General features: G+C 52.6%; 2 protein-coding genes across 2 annotated transcripts in view; one reads left to right on the forward strand and one right to left on the reverse strand.

The window, feature by feature from the left end:
• The window catches only part of LOC134499535 (probable cation-transporting ATPase 13A4), a 180240-nt gene that overhangs the window by 109000 nt on the left and 55133 nt on the right, over positions 1-16107 (forward strand). The gene's annotated exons all lie outside the window — the stretch shown is intronic.
• LOC134499798 (uncharacterized) overlaps positions 1-16107 on the reverse strand; it is a 77585-nt gene that overhangs the window by 11791 nt on the left and 49687 nt on the right. The window contains exons 69-89 of the mRNA XM_063306642.1: positions 15306-15396; positions 14578-14822; positions 14194-14477; positions 13833-14104; positions 12904-13502; positions 11909-12482; positions 11273-11472; positions 10793-11173; positions 10282-10568; positions 9656-9927; positions 8725-9102; positions 7595-7845; positions 5916-6096; positions 5601-5709; positions 4305-4393; positions 3694-3870; positions 2479-2711; positions 2003-2147; positions 1425-1675; positions 967-1137; positions 365-492 (exon numbers count right to left, since the gene is read on the reverse strand). Of these exons, the coding sequence (XP_063162712.1) occupies positions 365-492; positions 967-1137; positions 1425-1675; positions 2003-2147; positions 2479-2711; positions 3694-3870; positions 4305-4393; positions 5601-5709; positions 5916-6096; positions 7595-7845; positions 8725-9102; positions 9656-9927; positions 10282-10568; positions 10793-11173; positions 11273-11472; positions 11909-12482; positions 12904-13502; positions 13833-14104; positions 14194-14477; positions 14578-14822; positions 15306-15396 (5318 nt within the window). The remainder of the gene's footprint in view (positions 1-364; positions 493-966; positions 1138-1424; positions 1676-2002; positions 2148-2478; positions 2712-3693; positions 3871-4304; positions 4394-5600; positions 5710-5915; positions 6097-7594; positions 7846-8724; positions 9103-9655; positions 9928-10281; positions 10569-10792; positions 11174-11272; positions 11473-11908; positions 12483-12903; positions 13503-13832; positions 14105-14193; positions 14478-14577; positions 14823-15305; positions 15397-16107) is intronic.

Genomic DNA, 16107 nt, shown 5'->3' on the forward strand with positions numbered 1-16107 from the left:
GCATCATCTATCGGAACCCCTGAAGTGTGCCTTCTTTTTCATGGCGCCTGCCCTCTGGGATGTGATAACCTCTAAGATCCAGTTGACCCCCACCTAGATGGCATTCTGGAAGGCTTTAAAGACCTGTCTGTTCTCCCAGGCCTTGGCATAGGGTGGATGGAACCCTTCGTCGGCTATCTTTGGCATATGGCTGCATATGCGTTCGGTGTTAGTTGGCTGGATTTTCCATCTTGTTAATTTATTTGTATTTTTTATCTTGTTCCTTTATATTGTGAGTCACCGAGAGTCAATTTGGAGTCAGGTGCCACTGATGTAGAATTAAATAAATAAATGCATTAATAATGGCAAGGAGGGGAACACACACCCTGAGTCATCAGGATCTTCCACCTTCCAACTGTTCCCAAACTGAGTGACATTCTTGGCCTGGGATCCATTGGGCATCAGCAGCTCATCTTCTGTTTGGCCATTGTAGTTCCCACAGAGGCCACGCACCTGAAGACAAAAGGGAGGTTCACACATGCCCCTGGGCCCCAAGTCCAAAATGCAGACCCTAATGCACAGCATGGCCATGTTTCCATCTTCTGTTGCCTGGTAGAATGGGATAGTTTTACCCTCAGAGTATTGGGGCAGTTCAATGCCTTGTTCAAACCCATCCTCTTTGCCAGCTGATAGTTCAAGATACTGAGTGAATCTAGAATAGGGGCTTCATTGGTGGGAGGTATGCTGGGAGGACAGCTGTGATGACTTGACTGGCCCTTTCCCAGAAGCTTTCCTGGTTCTTCAGAGATCACCTAAACTAATCCAGGGTTTTCTTATGAGGAGGCATGTAACAATGTCCCCAAACTCGCTGCTGTCCAGAGATACTGGATGAGGGCACCAGCAGGGGTGTTTGCTCTCAAGAGACGAAGTTGGGAGCAAACCCAACATTTCAGCCTCCACCTGGATCCCTTTTCACCTGAGACTCACCTGAGAGAAGTAGGAGCTTGGCAGGCTGATCTCCAAGTACTGATTCCCATCGTATTTCACCATCAGCCCAAAGTCAGTTTCCACCACCACGTAAATTCCAACATTCCCCACTGTCACGGAGTTTTGTTGGGAGCGGCTTTCCACTGGTGTGTAGGTTCTCATCCTGTTGAGCTATGGAGGACAGTCACAAGTCAGCACTGGGATGGAAGCAGCATGCACACGTGGCCAGGAAACGGGGGTGTTTCCTTGCTTCCCCCACCGGGAGAGCCACAGTACCACTTGGTTCTTCCCAAAGGATTGAATGACTCTGGAAAGTCCCTATGAGCAAGTACAGACTTCAAACCAGCCATGGCTATAAATGGAGAACCAATAAACCCTTAAACTGAAGATCAGTCAAAAGTGACCAGTCACTGGAAAGTGCTCAGAAGATCTGAGGCCACCCCAGTTCCCCTTTGTACCAGAATCTTCTTGTTTTTCTGGAGTGTGATCCGGATGTCGTACACATCCACGTGGACCTCCCGGAGATAGGTGGCTCCTCGTAAGCCTCTGTCTTCATTCTTCCCAGTGATGTTGAAGGGGGTGACGGTGCAGTTGTTGCTGCTGTCACAGGCAGTGACCAGGGTATACAGGCAGGTGCCCAGGAAGGTGTGCATGACTTTGTCAAAGGTGTAATAATGGGGATCACCAACCACGTGGCACGATGCTTGGCCTGCATTATGCAAAGAGACTTTGGTAAGCTTAAGGGCGCATGTTTACAGTGGCTGTGCCACCCCTGGACCCATTTTGAAGATTAATCTCTCTCGTTTTCTCCTCTCAATGTACCAAGTCTATCTGGTGTGGTCAGGGCCAAGTCCCACCTCCCCCCGAGTTCCTTTGGAGTTCCTAATGGATTGGTTTGTTGGGTCAGAAGAGTTATCTCTCCTCCGTGCCCTTGAAAGGCCAGGCATGTTGACTTTGCCAGCAGCTCTGCCAGTTCTCCATCCTGCCCATTGCAAAATGTATGCCAGTCTGAAATGCTGACCATCGCGAAACTTACTCTTGGTGTAGCAGCCCAGCACTCCGTCCTGAGCAACACATTTCTCCTGCACGCCACAGTGCCATGATGTGCACGTGATAGTATTGTTGCGCCCACAGGTGCATCGCTCACTGCAGAGCTCATTGATGAACCAATTCTCTCCCAGCTGCCAGAGTAAGAAGAGGAGGACAAAACAGGTTAGAAAGTCCCAGCAGCCCTGCAGAAATGGCCTCTTCCTTCCTTCATCCCTTCTGGATGCTGATTGCTCCAGCCCAGGCCCCCTGCTGGCTCAGCCCTGCCATCTCTGCTGGCTTTCCTCTTCCCCTGGATTTCATCTTGATCGCCCATGCTCTGGATCCTGTGTCCCATGTCACATTTCTGAGTATCGGGTCTGAAGAGGCAGATTTGTGCCCCTCTACTAGAGCACAGCCCCCTGGTTGAGGAGGTCTGCAGCCCAGATGCCTGTGCTGGGAAAAGCCAGTCCAGGTCATGCCCACCACCCCCTGCCCCAGGGGAGAAACACCCGCCTGGTAGTAGTTGTGCTGGTGATCCACACAGCCGCAGTCACTCTTGGGAACACATCTGTCTCCGCTCAGGACGAACCCTTCGTTACAGAAGCATCCATCTGCAGGCAAAGGGCTGCAGGGGGGCCGCCCCAGGGGTGTGATGCAGCTGGAAGCGCACCGGTTCCCACAGCTGCTGTAATGGCTGCCGGCAGGGCAGGAGACGGCTGGAAGGGACATCAAAGCAGTCACAGGAAAGGCCTCTGTCACACAAGCTAACTCTTCCTGTGAATTCTCAGGACTTCAGCTCCCCTAAACTCTAGTCAACGTGGTCAAGTGGCTGAGGAGGAGAGGAGATGAGGGCCTGAGCTAGACTGGTGGCCTGTTGCCTGGGCCAGGAGGTGGAGGAGGAAGGAGAAGAAGGGAGGAGAAGAGGAATGGAGAGCATGGGAAAAGATAGAAGAGGTAGATGATGAGGAAAAGATAAAAAGGAGGAAGGGCAGCTGGGAGGAGCTGAGAGGTGAACTGGAACGGCCTGGAGTGAAAGTGACAGCTGAGAGCCGCTTCGTCCAGTTGGTGGTGGTGAGAGGGGAGAGGCTGGGCCGTTAAGCACTCCACTACGGGGTGCCCCAAGGTTCAGCCCTTCTGACGTGAAGCCATTGTTTCCCGGTCGGGAGTGAGCTCTTATCAACCTGTTGCTGACACCTAGCGGTGGACCCCAGGTGCAATGGGGGGTGTGATGTGCTGGAAGTCCTGACCCAGTGCCTGGAGGCTGTGAGGGCCTGGATGGAGGCTCAGGCTCAGGCTCAGCCCAAGCAAGAAGGCTGTTAGCTGAGAAGCCTCCTGATTCTCAGACAATATCAACTTTGGCCCTCAGTGGGTTCTACTCCCTCTTTGGAGAGACTTGGGGGGTCTTCTGCCCTCAAAACTCCTGCTTGTTTTTCATGTTTATATTTTGTTCACCATCTAGGGTCCTTCATTATTTATAATGAAACAAACAAATAAATAAATAAATTAGCCATTCTCAGGGTGGGGTGTAAAAAGGGAGGGAGGGAGGGAGGCTGGCTGTTTTGGCTGCCTCACTCATGGCCACCTGGGTGCCCAAATCACATCCTTTGGTTCTCCTGTCCCAGTCCCAGATCTCCCCTTGACCCCTCCCTGCCAAGGCTCCCCTCCCCTCCCCTCCCCAGCCCCAAGCACAACACTTACGACAGAGGGTGGCGTTCCGCCATTCCACACACACTCCAGCATTGGAACACGATGCAGCGTAAGCTTGCAGTCCATGGCAGACAGAGGTCTGCTGCCCGTGGGTGAGGCACGCATCATAAATGCAGTTCTCCAAGAAATGGGCTGGGTCCACCACAGCGTGGCACTGCCTGAAGGGGCCTGTGCAAAAGAAGAGGGAGCCTCAGTACTGCCAGAGCCCCCTGGGGCTCCCCTTGCTCTGGCTGCTTAATAGACTGAACACAGGTGCCTGGACAGGATCTATTGCCCAAGCAGCTCCTCCAGAGAAAGCCTGCAGCTTGGCAAGTGACATAAAGGGGTCTCTGAGTCAAAGCCACTCACATATTTTTCTCAGCCTTGCTGCTACCCTGGACTCTTCTTAAACTGGGGGTGCCACAGATTGCAAAGCATCTGCCCCCAAGCATTAGCCATGGACTCAGAGCATGCATGGTGTGCTGCATTGCAAATAAAACACACTTCTGCCCTTCACCTTACAAGCCCAGCTTGTACTTTCAAGTGCAGTGTGAGCTCACAATCAGAGAGACAGCTGATCCACTTTTGAGCCATTCTGTCCCATCAAGGGCTAAGACATTTACCTGTTGGATCTGTGATCAGGTTGCAAGCAGGATCCCTCCGAATTTCATCCTCCAGCTCTGGGGCACATGATTCTGATGGGCTGGAACACCTGCCAAAGGCCAGAGGGGGAAAATGGCTCAGGACAATCCCATTTATGGTCTTCTTGGGCTAACAATCATCTTTATTGGGAGGGAGGGACACTGAGTATGCCCCACCTCCATGAAAGTTGATGAGGAATAATGGGAAGCACAATTCAACATCTGGAGGGCCCAATCAAGCTAAGAAACCCCCGACTTGAAATCTCTTCTCCCAGCCCAACAGCTGTTATCAATTTCAAGTCTTATTGTTCCTCATGCCCATCTTACAACACTGTCCTAAGAGCTATCAAAATGCTTACTGTGAGACACTGAAAACTCCTCTATAAAAACCAAGGGTTGATGTTAGTGCCACAACGAGACCAGCCTGAGGTCAACACACGTATCAGACGTATTTGTGCCTGGGAGGTCTCCCTGCTGCTGGTGCTCCAAGGTAAATGGAGCACCAGCTCCATCTACAAATGCTGGTCCAGATGAGTGGAAGGCCACTCCGAATGGTCCAGGAATGCAGGCTTTTACCACGGAGAAAGAGAAAACAAGAATGCCCAAGTGAACAGGGCCTTGACTAAACAGGCAACGGTGATGGATTGACACATAACTCGGAAAGGGTCAGCAGCTGTGCAGAACAGCCTCCAGCGCTTCTCCTCAGTTGGGAAGCCCCAGAGTCCCTTCTGGATGCTTCTTTTATTGCACAATCACACTGCCACAAGGCCAAGACCATGGGAGGGTCTGGCTGACATTCTCCTTTCCTCTCAGGTTTCCCATCTTCCACTGTACCATAGAAAATCTACTGAGCCCCCATCTGGAAGCAACCTGGAAAGTATCTAGTAGTGAGAAGTGAGCGTCCAATTGTCTCCGTCTGCAGCTGGGGGACCACAATTCTCAGAATTCTAGATGTGCTTTGACCACAGTTCCCAGGACTCCTAGGCATCATGGCTGAGAATTCTGAGAGTTGTGATCAGGGATAATCTCAGCCACCACCTTGACTTTTTTGAGCCCTTCTGGACACCTCTGGTGGTAATCCTAAGACATCTGAAGGCACCAGGTTACAGAAGGCTGACAAAGGTATTTTATGGAGGATAACTCTAGAACCCTTTGAACCGGAGGATCATCATCTACGAGGAAGACGCTTGTAGTTTGAGAGGCTCCCGTCATGGAAGGCTTTGCGGCATTCTCTTCACCAAAGGTACGTCAGCTATGCTTATGCCATGCAGTGCATACTTGCTGGTGTTGTCTGGGACAAGCCAACTGTTTCCGAGGTGGGTAGAGCTTCCTGCAGGTTGTCCATCAGGCTTTAGATTGTCATCTCCTGGATCCCCATTGAAATTACCTTTGGTGGGGGGGAGAGAAGACACTCATCTCTGGGGCCACATTTCTTTATCTGATCAGCATTTAACATTCTGTTTGAAAGGGGTGACTGCTCTCCTCTCCTGGTCAGGCACAGAGCTTTGCTCCTGCTCCTGCTGATTCCATCTACAGTACTATCATCCTCCAGTGGTTGCCCACTCTTGCCCATAGTAAGGACCCACATCTCACCACACAGGCCACAGAGCAGTCCCTGGTATGCAGGTGGCAGGGAGACTTCCACATATTGGTTCCCATCAAAGCGGATGCCCAGGCCAAAGTCTGTTTCCAAGAACACGTAGCCACCGCTGTTCTGCACCACAATCTTGTTGCCCCCAATGAACACAGGCAGGTTCCTCCGAGTGCCATTGACCTGGGGAAGATTTCCAAGAAGAGTCATATCCTGCAATCCCGAAGCCAATGACTGTCTCACACCCTGTGGTGAAGCTGAGGAAGCCTCCTTGATGCTTCTCTCCACATAGAAAGAGCCCTGATGAAGCCTTCTGGGGGCCAGTCCTCCTTGCTCCTAAGAGCCAAGGCCCACTCCCAGGACTTGGCCAGGCCTTTCTGAGCAGCCTGCCCCCCCCCCCCCTCTGCTCAGGGCAACTCCCAGCACGGGGTTTGGGTAGCTTGATGCAGAGCATTTTCTAGGCATGACAGCAGAATTAGTTGGGCCAAAAAAGTCCATCCATAGCTCTTCCTCCCAGCCTGCCCACCCAGGTGCTCTGGGTCCTCTTTGCTTGAGGAATAGGGAGGTTAAAGATAGGCTTGTTTTATATAGGAAGTTTTGTTTGTTTGTTTAATTTATTTCATTTTATTTATATACAGTAGCTGCCCATCTCACATAATATAAAATAAAAACACATAGCAGCTGAGCTTAATAAATAACTATCAACAAAGCCAAGAGACAGGCTCTATTACATGCCCGGGGCCCCAGGACCAGACACAAAACTATGTTTTTAGGGCTTTGTGAAAGGCCAGCAGGGTCAGGGCTCACCTAATCTCAGGAATGCTGTAAGAACAATTATATTTACCTGAAAAGAAAACAGCCCTGAATTTAAGGCTATAATAGCCCTCCCGAAAAACAAAACCGGAAAGAAGGAAAAACTAATCCGCCTGCATCAGCATATGCTCAGCAAATCTAAGACGATTCCATCATTTGAAAGACACATTATTTTGCAAAATAACACACTGCCTTCCTTTTAGAGAAATGTGATGTTCATTTTTGAAAAACAAATTATGTATCCAGTCACAGAGCTAAATTATAAATCAAGAAAAGATGATTTCTGGAAATCTTACAAATTCTGGGCATGTCCAGTGAAAAAAACTTATTGGGTGTCCAAAGAGGATGAGGCACCTGGGCTAGCAAAGGTCTTTCTGTGTTCGAGAGTCTAAGATGCTGTGGCCAATCAGAGCAGACTTGACCTCCCTCCACCTGCTGGGGTGCAGCTCCCAGCATTCCTGGTCAGTAGGGTTCTGCTGGCCCAGCTGGATTAACAGTGGAAGCTCTCAGTGGCAGCCTCAGGTATTCACTGGATGGACTGGCTTGATTTCCTTTTTGCCTGACCTCTCAGGATATGGGCAACCCTCCCACTATCGCCATGGAGGACCTCTTAGAAACACCTACTAGAGATGGCCCTGTCCACAGAGGCTCTAGAGCTGCCCTTTAGAAGGAAAGCAAAAGTCAAGATCTGGGTAGCTAAATTCTGCTGCAGCCATACCAGTCTCTCCCAGTCTTTCAGCATATGTCAAACTTGGTCGCCTGCACAGATAGCTGCCCGTGTTTCCCCTTCCCAATCTTACATGGATGACCTCAGACCTTCTGGAGAGACCGTGTCACCCTACAGCCCACAGAACCAGGATTCCCTTACATTAACTCTCCTGTTCTTCAGCAAAGACACCCGGGTTCCGTACACCTCCATGTGCACTGAATTGACGTAGGACACAACCTGGTTGGAGCCCCGGTGCTCGTTGGTGGTAGACACATCAAAGACACCCAGACCACTGCTGGAATTGGTGCAGACTTTGGCCAAGGTGTAGGTACAGTTGCCCATGAAATGGTGGACACGGCCATCAAAGGTGGTGTAATGTGGGTCACCTGAGGCAGTGCAGACAACACGGGCTGGGGGGAAAGAAACAAGGTATTGGTTGGAGATCTGTTCCCACAGCAGCATGGTCAGTGAAGCAACTGAAAGCTGTCTGCTCACAAAACCCAGCAGCTCATGCAAAAAGAGTGTGGTAGCAGGATCTTCCTGCTCAATTCCTCCAAGAAGCCCCCCTTAATGAGGTGCGAAGTCTCCCGCTTCTCCAAATTGGTCCCCACATAAGCAGCCTCTGCACTCAGAGATATAAAAACAGGAACAGAAGTAGTATAACAATTTTCGATCCAGCCATGGAGTCAGGAAAGCAGGAGATTAATCTCTAGGCACCTTTCAAGTCAGAGGTGGGGCAACATTCCAAGGGCCCCACTTGAACACTCTTGGAAGGGCAAGGGGAGGGGGGCTTGCTTTTACCACACTGGTTGATTGCATTTGTGAGGGATTTTTAGATATTGTTCTAAGTCCTTGTACAGTTTTTCATTGTTCTTAGCCATAACGAGTCTCGCAAATCTAAGATGGGTGGCCGTGTACTTCATGCCTCATCTTTTCCCGCTGGAAATGTGAAGCTGCATTGAAGTCATGGCTGTCCTTTGTGAATTGCAGCCAAGAGAGATTTGACAGGGGGGAGGGGGAAGGGGGAAGGGGGAAGGATTGTGTCTTAACCATCCTCTTCTCCATTAACGAGAATCATTGACAAGCTCAAAGCACAGGAGGAGCATCATTCCCAGAAAGAGGGAAGAGGAGAATTGGAGAATGGATCTGTCCTGGTTTTTTGGAGACTCACCTGGGGTGGGAGGGGTTGGGCTGATGGTGGAATCTTCAGGAGTGGTAGTTATCCATGCTAAAAAGAGAGAAGTCATGTGTGATTTCCTCTCAGTTGTGTTTCTCACACACACACACACAAACACACAAAGCTGCCAAAACGAGGTGGTTCGTTTTGGCAGGTCCACACAAGGACACGCGCTCATTGGCAAGAACTCTCCAGAGCTCCACAGCAATCTCTCCACAAAGACAAAGTGCTTCTGAGTGTGTGGGATCAGCAATTAGGGAGAAGAGCCCCATGGACCCACAAACCACAGCTGAGCTCCTCAGTCCCCCGCACTTCTCTCTCCTTAGCCAACACGAATCGGTGGCAAGCTCAAAGCACAGGAGGACCATCATTCTGGGAAAGAGGGAAGAGGAAAACTGGAGAACGGATCTGTCCTGGCTTTGAGGAGACTCACCTGGTGTGGGAGGGGTCGGGCTGGTGGTAGAATCTCCAGGGGTGGTAGTAATCCATGCTAAAAAGAGAGTAGTCATGTGTGATTTCCTCTCAGTTGCGTTTCACACACACACACAAACACACACACACACACACACACAGACCCACGGTATAGGAAATGGGAAGGGAAACCCAAGCCTTTGTGTCGCCTTTCCATACGTACAGTCAGGAGCATAAAACCACTGATCTGTGATCATCCAGCCCAATTCATTGGACGGTGGTGGAAGGACAATTACTGCTTGTAAGGAGCAGAGGGAAATCAATCTGGCCAAACGATCGACCTCTCATGTCTTACAGCTCCACGCAACGTTCAAGGAGCACATTGACACTAGCTAGGAAACTGTCAAAGAAGACGCCACGGAGGAGGAACTTCTGGCCCTGCTTTGTTCCAAAGGGGACAGAGGAGAAAGGAAAGGAGGCTTCCGACCGCTCACGTGTGCCAGAGGTGCCGTACGCTGGCTGAGGAGGAGACCCTAGGCACGGGTACTCTCACGGAGATCTCATTTGCTGCCCCTGTTGACGCTTTCAGACGAGCAGGAAGACACCCAAGTCCCCCAAACGGCTCTACTCACCGCAAGCCGTATCCTTTCTCCAGTCGCCGAGGTCTACGCCGTTCCCTTCGCAGGCGGCGGCATATGCTTCCAGACTTTTGCACAACTGCCCTGTATGTCCCCCGGTGGCACACTGGTCATACACGCAGCTCTCGAAGTACAGCTGAGGAGGGATGCTCCAATGGCAGTCCGCAAAAGGCCCGTTTGTGGACAGAACCACTCTGCACAGACCTTCGAAAGCTGCCTCTTGCGCAGGGTCGCAGTGGGGTGGGGGTGGTGGTTCTGGGAGACAACTAGGGACAGGAAACAAGCCAACAGTAAAGCACCCTGCCTTTGGGTGTGCGTGGGGAAATGGACGTCATAATTGTTGGCTCAGCTGGCCTCCTTGTTGAGGCACTAGGTGGGCTCAAGTGCTGACCAATTTAAAGAGCAACGATTTGTCCAATGGCTGCAAGTGTGCCCTCTGAACCCCAAATCATTGGGCCTCCTTCCTACTCTCACGCATGGTTGGCTTTCCTGTCGGTGTACACGGTACTGCAAAGCGTGTCCAGCTGGCCGACCGTTCGGGACTTCGCAATCCAAGTCAAGGAACCGGATACGGAGACCGTGGCGGAACCCCTCAGAACGCCTGGGTTACAGCCACTTACCTCCACTGGCCATCTGCCACTCTCCAGCTGTTGCCAAATTTGTTGGGATCGTGATCCAGGATCCCATCTGGCCGTTGGAAATCATCCAGCTGGCTGCCCGAGTACGTGCCACACAGCCCACATAGGTGTCCCTGGTATCTCTCGTCCACTTGGATGAACAGCTCCTGATCTCCATCAAACTTCACCAGAAAGCCAAGGGGGCTGTCGACAACCACATATGGAGGCTGCTCCTCCACCCGAAGCTCTGGGTGTAGCTTCAGAGGAAGATCAACTTTGGCTCCATTCACCTGAAGAAAAGAAAAAGGTCAGCCCGCGGATTGCCACGTCACTGGATTTCTGGCGCAGGCCAAAACGGCTTGTTTTCTACCATGCCTTCCCTGGCTACCACCTACCCCACACCCCTGGAAACTTTACTGGAGCAGTGCTGGACGTGCAGGCAGACCCCCCCCCCCCAAGATTCAGCCAGCTTCGTCCCTTGTGCTCGCACAGTTCTTCAGGGTGTAATACTCACGTAGACCTCCTTGTTCTTCCTCAGAGCCAAGTGTATGTTTCTCAACGAGATGGCCACCGAGTTGAGAGCCGTCCAGTGCGGGCTCCCGCGATGTTCGTTCCGAGTCGTCACCGAGAAGCGCTCGGAGGAGTTGCTGCAGATTTCGACTGCAGTGTAATTGCACCCACCCTGGAAATGGTAGAGTCGGCCATCGAAGGTGACATAGTGGGGGTCTCCGTAGATGTGGCAGGTGGCCTTGTCTGCAGGGTAGCAGCCCAGGATGCCATGCTGCACTTTACAGACTTGGCCTGGTTTGCAACTGTCCGGCTTACAGTCCAAGCTGCCATTTTCTGCACAGCGACATCGGCCGAGACAATCCGACTGCCAGAACGTCTCTCCTTTCTGTTGGTGGCAGGGCAAAGGAAAAGATGAGAACCGTGCACCGTTGTGGCAATTTGCAGCAGACTCTGCCGCAGCCACAGAGGTTGCTTGGGAACGAACCTCGTAATATTGGTCTCCATCCAGGCAGCCGCAGTCCTCCCGCGGCACACACCGTGCTTCGCTGAGGACAAAACCCTCGTCGCATTCGCAGCCCTCCACGCAAGGCTTGCTGCAGTTCCCTGGAGCCAGTGGGCTGGAACAGGTGGCGGGGCAGGAAGTGGTGCACACGTTGTAATGGCTATGAGCATCGCAAGGGATCACTACAAAACAAAGCAAGACCCATCCAGGCAGTGAGGCTACGCTTCCCAAGGCCACAGCCCACAGCCCACAGCCCACACAAGCATTTTTCCGGGCCTGCTGCTGGAAACTCCAGGGACTCTGCCTGGATTTCACGTGCTCGTGGAACCATGTTTGCCAAGCGGATCGCAGCAGTGGGAGTCACGCATCTCTCCTCTTTGGCTGAGAGATGACCTGCCGGCTGAGGCAATAACTAAGCAGATGGCCCATCTCCCACCACCACTACCACCACCACCACCACCACCTTTTAAGGCGGGCTAGTCCTTCAGCCAAAGGCAGATTTTCGCTGATGCCTGCCCTTCCGCATAAACTAGGATGCCACTGCAACCGACCGGGAGGGCATTTCCCCCCAACTATGGCAGTGTCTCATCTTTCAGAGTATTATCAGACAGTACTCACTGCAGGAAGTGGCATTCCGCCAGTTGGGAAGATGCAAGCCAGCTCTCTGGCAGGCGTCAGCATAAGCCTCCAGAGCACCACACAAGGCCTCCGGGGACCCATTCAAGGCACACAGGTCAAAGACGCAACTGGTGAAGAAGCTCTCGGGGTTGATTGCGGAGTGGCAGGCTGCCAACGGTCCCTGGCTACTGGTAAGTTGTCCGCAGTAGGCCTCTGTCCCATAGAGATTTCTCAGCTCAGGGGGACAAGGGGGTGGCGGTGGTGTGTCCCTGCAATTGGGGGGGTCGTACTCCGCATTGGGAACTTGCCAGCTCTTTCCCAGCTGATTGGAATCCTCGGCTTGCTCTCCGTTGGGCATCATGTAGTCATCCTGCCTGCGGCTGTTGAAGTTCCCGCACATGCCGCAGGTCTTGTTGAAGAAGGTGGTGGGGACCCTGATTTCCACCGAGTGATCTGTGTCGTAAGAGACCGTCAGCCCGAAATCAGTTTCTAGGGTCACGTAGCGTCCATTTACGCCCACTTTCACCGAGTCGTTCAGCTTGCGCACAGAAAGGCTGGTAAGCACTTTGTTCACCTAGAAGGAGCCAGATAGAAATCCTAAATATGTTTCCTCAGAAAGGAAACATCTTAAGAACGCCTTGGGAACTGCTGGGATGGGAATGGTTCGGTTCCCCCTTACTACGTCCCTATACAGAAGTGCGGGCTCGGGCTAAAATTCCAGGAGGGGGAAAGGAAATATTATACCCTGATACTCGTCAAAGGAGTGGCCGGTACTATCCCTTTCACGCTTCCCTTGTTCAAACTGATATACAACCAGAAAGGCCTTTGTGAAGTTTCAGAAAACACGTGGCTCAAACATCACCGCTGGGTTTTGAAACGGTTTCCCCCACCCGTTCACATCCAACACTGACTGGCTGGGAGTCAGCGTTGAGAAGGAATATAGCTTTCTTCTATTTCAAAGCACAAGTAGGAAATGAGAAACTGCATTTCGTTACCAGCACTTGACCCTTGTGTCCTTTGAGAATTTCAATCCGCTGCCCGTAAACCTCCACCAGGACCCGCTGAACGTAGGACACGGAGGGATTCCCGCGATGCTCGTTCTTGGCCTCGACGTTAAAGTAGGGCAGCCCGGTCTCATTGGTGCAGACCTTGACCAGGGTGTAGGTGCAGCTGCCCATGAAGTGGTGGGTCATTTTGTCAAAGGTGTTGTAATGAGGGTCGTTGTGGACGCGGCAGACCCCATAGGTATGAAGGTAGCACTCTGGGACGCCGTTTTGGACTCCGCAGTAATGATCTTTTGGGCAGGAAGCGCCGGAGCAGCTCAGCTGGCCACCTCGACTGGGGCACGTGCATCTGGTGGAGCAGGTGTCGTCGGTCCAAAAGCTGGAGCCCACGGGATAATGCTTACCCTGGTGCCAGCACCCACACTGCTGGCTGGGCACACAGGTGCCATCGTTGAGGAAGAACCCAGGGTCGCAGACGCAGGCTTCCGTGCACGGCCAATTGCAGGTGGCCGGAGCGCTTGGGTTCACGCAAGTGGATGGACAGGCGTTGGCGCATGGCTCATAGTGGCTGTGGAGCGCGCATCGGATGGCTGCAGGAAGCAAGCAGATCTCCGTGAGGTCAGCGCCGAAGGCTCGGTCCCGAAGAACACACCGCATCCTTCAACCGATGCATTCCCTGCTCTCCTGGGTCCCAGCCAGAGATTTAAGACAGTTGCCCTCCAAGATAAGCTGGAGTTGCAGAAAGCGTCTCTCCAAGAGAGAATGTGGCGATAGCTGTGCGCCACTCAAGGGAAGTGATTTTCTTCAAAGAGAAAGAGAGAGCCCCTCGCCCCTTTTGGCTGATCCCCAGACATCTCTGTTCACAGAGAGGTTCCCCCGTGCTCAAGGCAGACCGCGGGCCCTGCAGCCACAAAACTTACGACAAAAGGTCGAGTTCCTCCAGGGCTCTATGGGAATTCCCAGGGACTGGCAGGCGTCTGCGTAGGACTGCAAGCTCCTGCAGAGGGAGCCTGGATCTAAGTGCAAGGCGCACTGATCATAAAGGCAGCTGGCAAAATGCCCCGTCGGGTCCAAGGCGCTATGGCAGTGTCTGAACGGCCCGCTCGTGTCCGTCAGCCGTCCGCAGAAACCGCTGCTCTCGGCTGTGTCTTTCTCGGCCTCCGTGCAGACAGGAGCGGAGCCTGAGGAGCAACTGGAGACAAAAGCCACACCGCGGCGGTTCAGTCCCCTGCGATCTGCATCTCGGGGAGAAGCCGCCGCTCGGGGATATCAGCTACAAACCTGGTGAGGTTGGCCACCTGCCAGCTGTTGCCCAGGCTGGTGGAGTCAGGCTCTGGTTCCCCACGGGGGTTGAGGAAATCGTCGGAAGGATCCCCGTTGTAGTTGCCACACATGCCGCAGACCTCGCCCTCATACGTGCTGGGGAGCGACACTTCCACTTGGTGGTCTCCGTCAAACTTGACTCTCAACCCAAATTCCGTAGAAACCACCGTGTAGGAGCCGCTGGGTAAGATCTCCACGCCCCGTGTTGGGGTGGAGGGGACGACGACTGGCTGCCCGCCCACCTAGAAAGAGATTCAGGCGTGGCTCTTGCAGACTCGGCTACAAAGGTGCTGTTTCGTGCCCTCCCATCGCAGCAAGCGCGCCTCCACCAGCTCCACCTACCTTCACTCTTCCTCCCTTTCCCAGGGTGACCCGGATGCCAAAGACATCAACGTCCACGCTCTCCACGTAGGAGACGTGCGTGTTGCCCCCTCTGTGCTCGTTGCTCGCTTCCACGTTGAAATAGGGCAGTCGAGAGCTGTTCCGCTCGCACAGCCGGGAGAGAGTATAGGTGCAGTTGCCCATGAAGTGGTGAGTCTGCTTGTCAAAGGTGTAATAATGCGGGTCACCCGACACCAGGCAGGACTCTGGAAAGAACAGAGGGAGGTTCTGTTGACGCGTGCCGGCCTTAGCCAGTTTGAGACGGGAATAAGCAGAGGCTGCAATGGCAGCCCCCCATGCGTGAGAGGAGCAACACTCTTGGGCTCTTCAGGAGCTCGAAATGGCCCCAGGAACTTCAACCTTGCCTTGTACTTGACCACATTCTCCTCTGGCATCGGCAGCTTTGTAGGGCCAAGCAGAGGCCTCAAGGACATTGCTGCCTGGAGATCTACAGCAAGGTTGACCCAGCGTGAAGGAATTTCAGAGGGCAAGAGAAGGGGGCCACAGGCAGACAAGCTCCATCAGCTCTGGGATAAGCACCCGGCTCATTCATCTCCTGCACTGCTCTCTTGCTAGCCAGTGGGATCTCAAGCCAAGCCAAAGACTCATCAGAAGAGGAGAAGAGTCGGAGATCAATGAGCTGACTGTTCGGTCCAGAGCAGATCCGCTTCCACCGCAAAGAGACTCACCTTGGCTGGGAGGGGGCGGTTCCGTTGTGGTTGTAGGTTCTGGGGTGGTTGGTGTCCATGCTGAAAAGAGACATGAGCACTGGGTTTTCCTCTAAGATTGCGATATGCAAAGCATCATTAAAACATCACCGAGTCTTCCTGTCCAACCTTGAAGCATACTTGGGCTTGTGTCCCAGATACTCCTATGCTGAGGGGGCTTGGAGAAGAAGGAATCATCTTCTGCAACTCGACCCACCACCATGAAACCATCCTCATGCTAACTGAGGTAGGTTTTAAGCTGTTGAAATGGGTTCCTAGTTATATATGTCCCTCCTTGTTCACCCTGGGAGAAAAACCCCAACATCATGGAAAATGCCCAACCAAGTTCCCATGATGCTATCCTTCTTCACCCCATCTCGGGGCAGTGCCCGGTGCCAAATCGCAGAAAAAAATAGAAGCTGTGAAGTCTTACAAGGACAATAACCGTGCTCTACAAAGATGTCATCCACGGCCACATCGCTGCGGAGGGTAGACACACACATACACACACACAAACAGACAGACCCACGGTATAGGAAATGGGAAGGGAAACCCAAGCCTTTGTGTTGCCATTCCATATGTACAGTCGGGAGCATAAAATCACTGATCTGCGGTCATCCAGTCCAATTCATTGCACAGTGGTGGAAGTGTTGGAATTATCAGGGGCCAACTTAGCATTGTCTCACGAGCATAATAAGAGGGCTTATCTGGTAGGCGTGTTTCTATTGTTCTTGTGGGAAGTCACATGGGTCCCCTGATTTCCTGTTCCTCCTCCTTCTTGAGT

The sequence above is a fragment of the Candoia aspera genome, chromosome 6, assembly GCF_035149785.1.
Source record: "Candoia aspera isolate rCanAsp1 chromosome 6, rCanAsp1.hap2, whole genome shotgun sequence".
NCBI lineage: Eukaryota > Metazoa > Chordata > Lepidosauria > Squamata > Boidae > Candoia > Candoia aspera.